This window comes from Cajanus cajan, chromosome 2 (assembly GCF_000230855.2).
Source record: "Cajanus cajan strain Asha chromosome 2, NIPB_CcT2T_4, whole genome shotgun sequence".
Taxonomy (NCBI): domain Eukaryota; kingdom Viridiplantae; phylum Streptophyta; class Magnoliopsida; order Fabales; family Fabaceae; genus Cajanus; species Cajanus cajan.
The window spans coordinates 80699585-80714157 of NC_138518.1; the positions used below are offsets into that span (position 1 = coordinate 80699585).

The 14573-nt window shown below is 32.3% G+C and overlaps 1 protein-coding gene and 1 pseudogene across 1 annotated transcript; both read left to right on the forward strand.

Annotated features, from left to right (window-relative positions):
• Positions 1-1835: 1835 nt before the first annotated feature.
• LOC109799341 (glycosyl hydrolase 5 family protein) lies at positions 1836-5136 on the forward strand. The gene is given in 5 exon segments (XM_020359870.3): positions 1836-2504; positions 3215-3462; positions 3771-4291; positions 4615-5075; positions 5077-5136. Coding segments are annotated over 5 exon segments (1665 nt in total). The 5' UTR covers positions 1836-2084; the 3' UTR covers positions 5092-5136.
• A 1529-nt stretch (positions 5137-6665) lies between these two features.
• LOC145954616 (glycosyl hydrolase 5 family protein-like) lies at positions 6666-9574 on the forward strand (annotated as a pseudogene).
• Positions 9575-14573: the final 4999 nt, after the last annotated feature.

A 14573-nucleotide genomic window follows, 5' to 3' on the forward strand; every position in this document is an offset into this window, starting at 1 on the left:
TGTCACTCAATCACTTTACTTTAGCCAAACTGTTTTCTTAACAGAAAAAATCATGACAGATAGTTTGATTTTACAAGTAACAAGTTAAATTAACCAACAATTATTTTACTTTTGCATCTATGTCATAATAATGTTAAGAAGCAACACTTAACCAAGAGAGAGAGAAAAGTATATATAAGAAACAATCAACCACATTTTACTAAAATTTAATAAGATGCTAATAAAGTTTGAGAGGAAAGTTTCTTTTTTAAATAAAAGTGGCAAGATGGAAAGTCGTCTTCGATACTAGGACCAAGATGTTATATGACATATTGGAATTATCAGTAGAAATTTATCTAGAGAAAGTATACACCTTAACCTTAAATAATGTCACCGAATTATGATTACTCAACATAATTTTTAAATGTTAAGAGATCTTGTGAGACTTTTAACTACTTGTATCAACTTGTACTAACATGAGAAAAAAGTTTGTGTTATATCATTAGAGTCACTAGTGTGAATAAAGAAGTCTTATATTGAAAAAAAATAATTAAGTTGACAACATATAACTAATAAAGACTCACACAATCTAATGTTATAAGACTGAATTTAAATAAAATTTGGAAAAGAACTTATAAAAATTTCAATGCACAAAATAAAGAAACAATTTTTTTCTTTCAAAGGAAAAATACTTTTGAGTTCTAGCAACTAAAGTCCAAACATATACTGAGGTTTTGAGTTAGAGATATAATATTAAACTAGTATTTTAGTATGTACAATGTACAAGTTAAGTATTTATTATATATAACTAAATTTAAAATAAATTATGTATATAAATAAATATTAATTTTGAATATATAAGTTATATATAAAATTTGAATAAATAGATTTTTAAAATTTATAAATTATATTTTAGATTTATGATAAATGATTTATATTGTATCATAATATTATTTTTATTTATTGATAATTTATTTTAAAATATTAAAATTTAGTTTATGAATAGTTATAATAAAAAAAATTGAATTAGATATGAAGTCAAAAGAATCACTTAAAATGCTCTTGTGGAAAAAAAAATCCTAAAATGTTTTCACATAAAATAATTACTTGTATTTTATATATAAAAATTAATTTACTTGTATGATTTCTTTGTGTCTTAAATATTGGAGATGTTTTTTTTTTTTTTTTTGATGTGGAGATGCAAAAGTTATCACCTGAAGATATAAATATTCATTGAACTAATGTATTATAAAATTCTCGATCAACAATCAATCATCAAATTAATATAATTATTTATTATAAAATGTATAACACAAGAAGTAATTTAAAATTACTTAAATAAGCAGAAGATATTATTTGATTCATTGAGTATCGCTCAATAATTTATTTTTTTTTATCTCTATTTCACAATATCCGATTTTTGTGTAGTCTTTATGAGGCAATCACATTGATAAATAAAAGAAATAAATACCTTTAATCAATATGAGATCACTTACTCATCATAAAAGATTCTTAATTATGAGAATATTCATAATAATATTTTTTTATTTCATTCAAACTATTATTTTAGCAAAGAATCCCTTGGTGTAAAAATAAAATAAAAATGATAGTATATTTTGAATAGTTTTTTGTTTCATTTTATCACGTACAATTATTATTTTAATCATTCATGTAACATGACATGTGACATTTATGAGATTCTTAATGTTACACTTAGCATACTATGTCACACGTTAATTGAAGTTGTTAATGTCTAGTGGCGAAGGAGACCAAAATCACTAATGAAAAGAAAGAGCGGAGATTAATTTGCTATTTTTTTTATATGTTGAACTACTACGAAAGTGCCTAAGAAAGTGAAAAACCAAGGTACATTTAATATAATCTAAACTCTATACATGGCAGAAAAAGTCTAGAGCACTCTTGTAAGGCGGAGAAAAAGATGGCTTTGAAATCAGTATGTTACTTAATGATGATTGGTGAGGAGGACATAAATATAATACAATACTCAAAGCAACAAGTCGCTTAAACTCAAAAAATAAAATTTCCACATTCCTGGATATATAAATTGGCATGTTCCGGCGTTCATAAAATGTCACTAACACAACATGGGTAGTCGTAGGTGGTCCTGCACGTTGGTTTTCAATCTTCTCCTTCTCTCGGGAGCCATATTTGAAGTTAAGCCCGTGTCTGTGACGGGCCTTCCACTTCACACGGAATCTCGATGGATCGTGAACGAAGATGGGCAGAGGGTGAAGCTCGCGTGTGTGAATTGGGTTTCCCATTTGGAAGTTGTGGTGGCCGAGGGGCTCAGCAAGCAGCCCGTGGACGTCATTTCCAGCGGAATAAAGTCCATGGGCTTCAACTGTGTCAGGCTCACTTGGCCCATTCTTTTGCTCACCAATGACTCTCTCGCTTCTCTCACCGTTAGACGCTCCTTTCAGAACCTTGCTCTTCTTCAATCCATTGCGGGTCTCCAAGCCAACAACCCCTCCATCGTTGATCTTACCCTCATCCAAGCTTTTCAGGTGACTTTTTTTATTAATTATACAATTCAATTGCCTTATTAGCCTAACCACTTCGTTGACTAGTTTCAATTATCTCATCATCCTTATCTTCTTAGCTATTAGCTTTATCACTTGATACTGATGTGTTTGATGAACCTTATTTGATGCCACTTGACTTACGGTGGTTACTGATATTTTGGTATCTCCAGCCAACTTCCTTAGTAATTGCCATTTATGTCGCAATAAAATTTCTTTACAAATTAGTCTTTTGATATTTCATCTCAAATGTTCAATTTGGTCCCCACCTTTTAAAGAAGTGTAATATAGTTATTTATATTTAATTTAGATTAATGACATTAATTTCTTTATATATATATGACACAATAAAAAAATGACATTTGTCGTGTAAAAAAAAACAACATTGTTGATCTAATGTCATATGTTTTTTGTATAATCAAGTGTGCTTTTACTTTTTAACATAAGGGATATATTAATTTTAATTGAATACATAAAATTCTCGGGTCCACGTCGAGCATGATAAAATATTTACAAATTGATCAATAAATCACTTTTTAAATTAAAATTTTATTATGAAGATTATTAATTTGTGTCTTTTTATGTTTCACGATTTCTTAGTGGGTATTTTTAAGAGAAGAGTATTGTGTCAACGTAGTGTATGAGTTTTTTCAAGTTTGAGTTACGTGTGGGCATCATTTTTGTGACTACTCTAGGCAGTGGTGAAAAGTCTCGGGGACAACGATGTGATGGTTATATTGGACAACCACATAACTCAGCCAGGGTGGTGCTGCAGTAATTCCGACGGCAATGGGTTCTTCGGCGACAAATTCTTCGACCCAAACCTCTGGATATCGGGCCTCACCAAGATGGCCACACTTTTTAATGGAGTCACAAATGTGGTGGGTATGAGCTTAAGGAACGAGCTCCGAGGGCCCAAACAGAATGTCAATGATTGGTACAAGTAAGTGGTAACAATTACAACACCACCTACCTAGGTTGTTATTTGTCCAAATGAAATTTCTTGGCATAGTCCCGGTTTGTATAATATTTGAGTATCATGTCATTAACAAGATTGGAGTAAAATATTTTTTTACATGTTGGACATTTTTCTTCATTAACAATATTGAGAAATCACATCTATTATAATTTATAAGGAGTGATTGAGTCTATTTTAATTTTACAAAATCAACTTGGATAATACTATAATTTGACTATATCTCTAGTCAGATCTCTAATACCAACTGATATTTTGTTGTTTCAATATTAAAGGTACATGGTGAAAGGAGCAGAAGCTGTTCATGAAGCAAATCCAGATGTTCTTGTCATTCTATCTGGCCTATCTTTTGACAAGGACTTATCTTTCATTCAAAAAAAACCAGTGAACCTCACATTTAAGGGGAAATTAGTGTTTGAGGCACACTGGTATGGGTTTAGTGATGGTCAAGCTTGGGTTAATGGAAACCCAAACCAAGTATGTGGACAAGTAGCAGGAAATATGATGAGAACCTCTGGCTTCTTGGTGAACCAAGATTGGCCATTGTTTATTAGTGAGTTTGGTGTAGACTTGAGAGGTACAAACATTAACGACAACCGCTACCTTAACTGCTTCATGGCAGTGGCAGCTGAACTTGACTTGGATTGGGCCTTGTGGACACTCGTTGGTAGCTACTACTTTAGAGAAGGAGTTATCGGAATGGAAGAGTTTTATGGGATTCTTAGTTCGGACTGGACCCAAGTTAGAAACACCACTTTCTTAAACAGAATCTCTGTCCTCCAACTTCCATTTCGGGGTATGTTCATAACCACTTTTGCTTTTGTGCTTTTGCCACCATTGATATATATGTTATTTAAGATAAACTAAATTGCCAATATATTTAGTGTATGAAGTTGTTTCAGGTTAAAGTATATTGCCTTCAAATCCTTAGTAGGTAGTTGGGACTTATGTTAAATATTTAAATGGAGAATTTTGCTATTTTTAGTGATCATACCTAATTCAAATAAAATAGCATTTTAGAGGATTCATGTGATGTGATCAACATATATCAAAAGAAATCTATACTATCAATTTAGCACTTAATGAAAACTTTAACTATGTGTCTTTGACAACATGCAGGTCCAGGCATAACAAAAGGAAATCCATACAAATTGATTTTCCATCCTTTGACGGGTTTGTGTGTCATGAGAAACTTAATATTAGATCCATTGACATTGGGTCCTTGCTATTTAGCCGATGGCTGGAAATACACTCCCCAGAAGATTCTATCAATAAAGGGTACTTACTTTTGCATCCAAGCAAAGAATGAAGGAATGCCTGCAACGCTTGGGATAGTATGTTCAGATTCTAACTCTAAATGGGAAATGATTTCAGATTCAAAGTTGCACCTTTCATCCAATCTAAGCGATGGTTCTAATGTATGTCTAGATGTAGATGACAACAATTTCATTGTGACCAATGCTTGTAAATGCTTGAGCAGAGATCGTTCATGTGACCCTGGTAGCCAATGGTTCAAAATTATTGATAGTGGAAAGAGGTCAATCTCATCAACCTCAACATTATCCATGCCATTGGACCTTTTATGGAAACCACTAAGCTTAACATAAGTTGTTATAGTAATATTATTGTAAATTTCTCGAACCATGTGTTGTCTTATTCGTCAGAATTGTCACCACTTATATTTTAGTAGTGGGAAATAATGCATCAAGTATATCCACATGAATATTGAATTCAACTCATTATATTACCCTTAAAAATGGTACAAAATTTACTAACGATGGCTGGGATTTTAGGCTCAACAAAATCAATATAGAATTACGTTAAACAAGAATTACATATCACATGTATTTTTATATATGCATACATAAATAAATTTTTTTATTAAGCTACTTATTAAAGTTAAAAAGCATTTGATAAAATTTTAAAATTCATAATAGTAATTATTTTAAAAATTTGAGTTAAAAGAATTTGTATTTTTCTTTCTTTAAATTAATTAGGTGGGGAGATAGTTAACAGAAAATAATGATACAAATAGTTGTAAAGTGTATTTATTTTGTGTTTGTTTACTATATGTACAGTATATACCATCTTGAGAGAGAATTGGTTTTGCACAAGCTTTCAAAGCTATGATTTTAGAAATAAGAGTTAAAAGCTTTTATGCGTAAGATGATATATATATATATATATATAATCATATTCGCTTAATAACTATGGAGTAAAAATATTGACTACACTTTTTTAATTGTTTTCCTAACGGTTGTCATATATTTTAGGGGGGCTCAATCTACTGAAGCTACTTTGTACAATTTAACTTGAAGTTAATCTAGAAAGATTTTAAGTGTATCTTATTTTCTTTATCATTTTATAATTATATAGGAGCACTTTATATTGAGAATGGCTGCAAATAATAAACAGTTTAAAAAAGCAAAAAAGTGTTAGATAAGAAACACTTGGCAGTTGGCAAGCACAGACAGGAAAAGATATACACTCCAAACAGTATATTGTAAGAAATAATTGAATGAACACTATGAGAAGGGAATCCATGGAAAAGAGATGACAAAAGAAGAGTACACAGAAAACAAACAAGCTACCCACATGAATAAATAAATAAATAATGGTATGTCATGAATCATGATCCTAAACATACATATATACATATATATTGGTTTGTTCTGGCGTGCCGAACGAATGTGGAATATGATATACAATGGGTAGGTGGTCGTTCACGTTGGGTTTCACATCTCTCTCTCTCTCTCTCTCTCTCTCTCTCTCTCTCTCTCTCTCTCTCTCTCTCTCTCCTCTCTCTCTCTCTCTCTCTCTCTCTCTCTCTCTCTCTCTCTCTCTCTCTCTCTCCTCCTCTCCTCTCTCTCTCTCTCTCTCTCTCTCTCTCTCTCTCTCTCTCTCTCTCTATATATATATATATATATATATATATATATATATATATATATATATATATATATATTTGATGGTTAATAGTGTAAATCAGTGCATGTAAATTTTATTTTTAATTTAATTATTTGATAATAAAAAGTATCCATTGTAAGTATTTTTAACTTAATTATATTTTTATTTTCTCTAATTTAAAATTGATATGTATAATTTTGTACTCTCAAATTTTGTTTGAGCTGATTTAATCATCTTGCTTTTAAAAATAAGTAAAATTTTCCCTTCAATTAATTTTTCTAATTAAAACTTTCAAATAATTATTTTATATTTAAATAATTTAGGGTTCAAGATGAATATAGCATGTGTAATAATTCTAAAAAGTTTATAAATAAAAAAATCATTGAAAATTTAATAAAATTTTGTAGGGTGAGATTAAATTCTAAAGAAAAATTTTGAAAATTATTATTTTGAACGAAACTTAATGTTTTAGTTTATAAATTTTTAGTAAAATACTATTTTAAAAAATCAATCAATTCATTTTATAGTGATTTTGACAAGTTTTAGAAAGAGAACAAAATTGTTTAATTTTAAAAATATAGAGACTTAATTAGTTTAAAAGATGGAAGAGAAAAATGAAATTATACATAATTCAAAATGTAGTTATAAGTAATTTTTGATCAATTGCAATTCTGAATTCTTAAATGATGAGTGGAGTGTGGGGCAACTTATTTGATGAGTCCAGGTGGTGGTGAAGAGTCTCGCGGACAACCACGTGACCCAGCCAGGGTGGTGCTGCGGTAGCACCGACAATGGCTTCTTCGGCGACAAATTTTTTGAGCCCAACCAGTGGATCTTGGGCCTCACCAACATGGCCACCGTTTTCGAATGAGTCACTAATATGGTGAGCATAAGCTTGAGGAATGAGCTCGGAGGGCCCAAACAAGACGTCAACGATTGGTATAGGTAATGACTAACAACTACAGCTCCACCTGCCAAAAACACCTTTTCAAACCATAGAAAATATCTACCAAAAACACATGTCACTAACAACTGCCTCATTGTACGCTGACTACTTGTTTGTTAGACCCATTTTTTAATTATGTTTAAAGTTGTAATTGCGGGTTGAAACTTGAAATAACATGTGCACAACAAAATTAGGTAAAATATTGCTTTCACATGCATCATGCATCGGTATACATTCAATACGTTTAGATATAAAGTTATAAATATTTTTTTAGATTTTTTTATCATAAATAAAGAATATTTTATTTTTGATAGAAAAACTCTAAAAACAAAACAATTTCTAAATTTGTATGTAATTAAATAGGCTCATTCAACTTTTTTTTAATTTATTGTTTACATTGCTTTTTATTTTTCGATTATCATGCATTAGAGTAAATACAATTTAAGTTCAAATTGGATATAATTACTTTCTCCTAATTTATTCCAGCATAGTCATTTTCTTAAACTTATGTGATCACTAAATTAAATAACTATTTTTTAAAAAGAAAAAATTGTGAAGAACAAATATAAAAATGAATAGTTTGTAAAGAATTAAAACAATATTTTTATCACCAAGATGATAATATTATAGCAATTCAATCAGTTAAGTACTATTTGGAAAAGAAAACAAAACGTGGAAGTAGTGATGTCTTTGTGATGGAGGGACAAAAGTAAAACAATGTCTTACTTGAAGGAAAAATATTTAAAAAATAAAGAAAAAAATTCTCTATAGATAATAAGTTGTTGTTCTGAATTGAAAACACATGGTGAAAGGAGCAGAAACAGTTCATGCAATAAATCCAAAGGTTCTAGCCATTTTATTTTGTCTGAATTTTGACATAGACTTATCATTCATTTAGGATTGACCAATGAGTCTCGCGTTCAAAGGAAAGCTAGTATTTGAGGTGCACATGTATGGCTTCACTGATGGTCAAGCTTGGGTTGATGGGAACCCAAACAAAGTACGTGGAGAAGTGACAGAAAATATAAGGGGAATGTTTGACTTCTTATTGGACAAAGGATAACCATTATTTGTGAGTGAGTTTGGTGGAGACTTGAGAGGTACCAACATAAATGACAATTCATATCTAAACTATTTTATGGCATTGCTAGCCAAGCTTGACTTGGATTGTGCCCATTGGACACTTGTTGACAGTTACTACTTTAGAGAAGGGGTTATAGGAATGGAAGAGTTTTATGGGCTTTTCACTTGAGATTTGACTTAGGTTAGAAGTACCAATTTCTTAAATAGAATCATTGCCCTCCAAGATCCATTTCGAGGCATGATTATGACCATAACCACTAATCAAGACCTTTTTGTACTCTCTAATTTAGCAATACATTATTTTTCTAACACTATTATCGACTATTTATTAAAAATTGTAAATTTTGGTATATCTTTTGGTGAGTTATTTTTTTATTTCTAATAAATTTTAGTTAATAATAAATAGTGTGAGAAAATAATGTTTAAAAGAGGATGCTAGTATTTCTCTCTTATCTTTTGCTAATTTACTCACCCTTTTTCTATTAAAATTATTTTTGAATGATCCAGTTTTACACATAGCCACATAATTTGTGCAAATGTTATTTTCCCAACTATGCACTATTAGTTGGTTTCATAATATCATTATCACTAATTTAGCTTTATATTGTTTGACATTGTGCAAAAGCAAGAATTATAAGAGGCAATCCACATGAATTGATATTCCACCCTTCGATAGGTCTTTACATCATAAGTGAATACTGGGGCCTTGTTCTTTTTCTAATGGTTGGACATACACACCCTAAAAGACTCTATTGATGAACAATACAAACTCTTGCATATATGCAAAGAAAGAAAAAAAAAGTTTGCAACACTTAGCACGACATGTTCAGCTCTCAACTCTAAATGGAAAATTATCTCATATTCGAGCATGCACCTTTCATCTAAACTAAGTGATGGTTTTAATGTGTATCTAGATGTAGATGATAACGTCATCGTGACCAATGCTTATAATTACTTGAGTAAAGATGATAAATGTGACCTTGAAAGTCAATGGTTCAAACTTATTGACAATGAAAGGAGGTCAATCTCAACAATCTCAACATTATCCATGTTGAATTCACCATACCATTTATGGAAACAATTTAACTCAATATAAGTTTCTTTTAAGAGCTTGTGTGAGGATATGATGTTGTGCTTGTTACATTTTTGGTTTATGTATACTTATCAATATGTATAATATAAACTACACATATTTATAATAAAAGGATCATAACAACTAAATAATAAGATAAACATTATTTTCATTGAGATAAAATGAGATAATAGAAAAGGATAATATGTTCTATCAACTAAGCTAAAAATATTTAAAATATTCTTCTAAGAAAATGATAATAGAAATAAATTTATGTTATTATCACTTATTTATTACTCCCCTTAAGTTTGAATGTGAAAGGGAATAAACACACAATTTCAATGGTAATTCTTGGACATATTTTTGGATTCTAATTCGTTCTTGAATCTAAATGAATTTGATGATTTATGAGTTAAATTAAGATCGAGTCAATTTTAGATGAGACCAATTCATCCCAAAATATAAGAAACTTAAGCTCTCATTTCTAATTAATGTAATTGAAATTATAAATATAATTTGTATCTCATTATCATACATGATATTTTGTAAATTAAATAATGATTACTAATTGTTTTGATATAGAGGATTGCTTCTAGAAAACCCTAATTACTATCTAAGTCCAAAACATTTGAGCGAGTTGTATACAGAGAAGCCTTAACCTACCCTTATAAGGTTTTTCCAAGGTTTATTGCAGCTTTGAGAATACTAGGTTGAATCATTGGATCTTCTTCTTAATGCCTTGATAAGTAATTGACTTGATATACCAGCTAAGGTCATATATCCATAAACTTACCAATAGGGTACGTCCCAATACTCATACCGAGAGGGTACACTTATAATCCCTAAAAAATAATTGACATTAATGTGAAAAATATGGACAAAAAATTGTACAACAAAAATATAATAATAACTAATAAAGCTAAGAGGGAGCAAATATTGGATTAAATTGGAATATGTTTCTCCCTAACTCTTTTCTAAACTTTAATTAAGACGCATTTTTAGATCTTAACCCGTTCTTAAACTTAAACAAACTCGATAATCAATAGATTAAATTAGGATGAGCATGTTCGAGTCATTAGATCGGGATTGAGTCTTCCTCGCCTCTAGTTTCTTCATGTCTTAATTTTTAAAGGTGTCATGTGTCATATATATATATATATTCTAGCATTGCAAAACTTACCAACCCAAAACTTCATGATGGATGCTATCGGGGACAGTCCACAATGAATTGTATCCATTAGATTCATCTCATTACAAAAGTATGTAATACACCTATCCATAAAAAAAAAAGGCACCTATCCAAAAACACAATGGTCTTTCACACACCAACACATCTACTTTAGCTTCTTCCATTCATCCTTGTAGATTGGATTAAGCTTTGTTCTCTAGCTCTCAATTTTCATCTTCACCTTGTTGCCTTGTTGTTACTATCTAACCACCATCTAACGTTGAACTTGTGGAGATCCATGGTTGGTTCCAGGCCTAAAGATCATGTGTGGCCCTCTAATTAAGTTTGAGTTTTCACCATGCGATGCTCCGATTTTCAATTTAGCAGAGAAAGTTATCGACAAGGTGCCCCAGTGTGGAGGTAGACAATTGGTTATTAAAAAAATAAAGAATATACAAATAAGTCCTAACCTAGTGTAGATGGATATACTATATATTTTATAATGAGATAAATAAAATACATACAATTCATGGTATACTCTGGACCACATGTAAAACTGGTCCACAGTACCTACCGTCAAACTTTATTAATAAAATTCACTAAGTTTGTTTACGCAAATCCTTTACATACTTCCATTACTAAAAAACACTTTAACTCCTCTTAAAATTCAACAAGTTTCTATCCGTTAATGACATCATAAAGTGACACCAATACTTTTAACTACTTTAACACTCAAACTACAAAAAGTTTATACCTTTCTTGTAATAACTTGTAGCTTGTGATTCATCTTATGAATTTGTTAAACTTTTGTAATTATAACATTTTCAAACATGATAGGTTAAAAGTACATGTGATAAAATAGTATTGACAGACAATATCAAGTTGCCAATATGAAATTGACTAATTAAGTTATGAATAGAGTATAATAGAAGTTTTATGCACTTGTGTGATAATTGATGAAAGGTATAAATTCGAAAAATTCTTTATCCAGCATTACATTTTCTCCTTTGTTACTTTATGTGGTATGAACCCAAACACAAGTAAGGTAGAAATTCAACCGAAACTGGCATCAATAACTATATAAGAGGCCACTAGTACTAACTAGCAATCTAGCACTCACCAAACCTAAATTCTTTAACTCATCATTGCTTCTAAACATTATCTATTGATTCTTCCTTTGTTGTATCCTTAATTTTCGTCAAAGAAAATGGCAATGTACCCTAGAAAATGCAATCCCGACCTAGCTACCATATTTTTTCATCATGAGATGACACTACATGTCTACATTAACCAAACATATTTGTACCACTCATGTTGCTAGTCACATTCATGTTAGACCTCTTTTAGTGTTATTCATGACATTTTTCACTATGCTACCTGTTGAGATTTTCGTTGAAGTACTTTTGTTATAATTGTAAATCAGTTTAATTCCATCAAAGGTCTCAAACACGGCAAGTATACCGGCCGTTCAAGTAGTAAAAATATCGTATGCACAGGGATTAGAAGGTAATATAAGCATTTATTGACTATTCGTGACTAAAGAATGATTCCAATTTGTAGTTTGTCATGTGAATGTGAATTAAAGATCATGACTACTAGAATGAAAATTATAAAAATATTTGGTTGTGAGTGGAAAAGGTTAGAAATGATATTGTGGTATTGTGAGGTTGTGGGGTCAGATTTCACCAAACGTTAAACTAATGAATCCTTAATCTCTTGTTAAATTCATTGCTTAGTCAACCCAATAGTTTACTCAAACTTAATCCCTTAGAGCAAGAGCCTAGGTGTGGATATTGAATATCAATCCCTTGAGTATCCAATATCTACACCCGCATTACGGGCTAGGGTTTAAGACTACTAATGGGCCAAGCTCCATTCCTAGATACATTTCCCACTAGGCATTTGTTTCAGAGCTAGTTTCAAAGGTTATTTTCCAATACCCATGGAACCTATATCATGCAAGGAGAATCAATCCAAGGCAAGCATTAAGAATAGAAACAACACAACAATGAATGAACAACATATATATATATATATATATATATATCATTGAAAACGTTAGGATTACACTAGAATTCGTTGGTTACATCTAACCCCACAAAAAATGGGTGGAACCACTCAAAATTGAGGGCAAAACAAAATAGAGATGAAGGGAGAAATGAAGAAACCGAAGGAAAGACCCACACACACGAACAACTCCAAGCTCCGGGAATCCCTTCCACAGCTCCTAAAACTCGTCCAATGTGTGAATGAGGGAGAAACCCTCGAAAATGGCTTCAAATATGAGCCTGGGAGGTCAGATTAGGGTTTCGCGCCCGGCGCCTAAGTCTTCGCGCCTGGCGCAGCGTCTTCTGAGCACTTTCTGCCTCATTATAAGCCCGGCGCAATTACTTTTTACGCCCGGCGCAGTGTCTTCCAGAGGCTTTCAAACATTCTTTGCCTTAGATCTCGCCCGGGGCAATTCTCTATTAAGTCCGGCGCAATTCATTCCAGAGAGTTTTGAGGTACTCTCTGCCTCGATCACGCCCGGCGTGGTGGAGTCTCGCGCCCGGTGCATGTATGACTTCCAGAAGTCCACTGCTCTGTTCTTCTCAAGCCCGGCGCGGCGTCATCTTGCACCCGGCGCAGCCACTCTGCTCTACTCCTTGGCTCCTTATGTTTCCAATCCCAAAGATCTTCAATCCTCAAATCTCTAGCTCAATACCTGCACAAAAAATGAGGTGTATTAAGGTATTGTTAGCTGAATTTGGGTTAGTTATATCTGCACGCAAAATGAACAAAAAAGAGAACAATTATATTGCAATGGTTCAAAGGATGAGTGAAATTTGTTCAATAAGTCTCATCCAAAAAGAGGTAAAATTGAGACTTAACACTACCTCTCTAACCCATCCCATTGTTCTGGTATATGTGTGTGCTTCCTTTCACTTTCTAATGATTATTATATAGTTCAATATCATTTTGAGTCTATAACCTTAGTTAATCTGTTGAGATACAATCAAAGTTTTGCATTAATTGAACAACAGAAATATGGATTTTTAAACACACAAAAGCTTTCATTAATATGAAGCCTTTCGGGTGATGATAAAAAATAAATCCATGATATTTTAAACTCAAATTGGACAATATCATATCAATATGAAAACTTATGTTAAGCATGGTACACTGTTAAGTCTTAATTATACTTCTTTTGGACAAGACTTAATGAACAATTCCACTCATTCTTTGAACCATTACAACATCATTGTTCTCTTTTTGATTTAGTTTCTATGCAGATATAGCTAACCCAGAATTTAGCTAACAATACCTTAATACACCTCATTTTTTGTGCAAGTATTGAGCTAGAGAATTGAAGATTGAAGACCCTTAGGATTGGAAATCTAAGGAGCTAAGGAGCAGAGCAAAGTAGTTGCGCCGGGCGCAAGATGACCCACGCCGGGCTTGAGAAGAACAGAGTGTTCCACCTCTGCAAGTCACACCTGCGCCAGGCGCGAGACTACCCTCGCCAGGCGTGATCGAGACAGAGAGTACCTCAAACTCTCTGGAAGGTATTGCACCGGGCGTAAAAGGAATTGCGCCGGGCATGTTCTGAGGCAGAGAATACTTGACCTCACTGGAAGGCCCTGCGCCGGGCGCAAAGACTTATGTGTCGGGCGCGTAACCCTTATCTGACTCCCCAAGCTCGTATTTGAAGCGAGGCTTTGCTCCTCATTCACACATTGGGCGTGTTTTAGGAGCTGTGGAAGGGATTCCCGGAGCTTGGAGCCGTTCGCGTGTGGGCCTTTCCTTCGGTTTCTTCATTCTCCCCTCATCTCTATTTTGTATTTACCCTCATTGTTTTGAGTGGTTCTACCCATTTTTTGTGGGGTTAGATGTAACCAACGTATTCTATTGTAATCCTTACG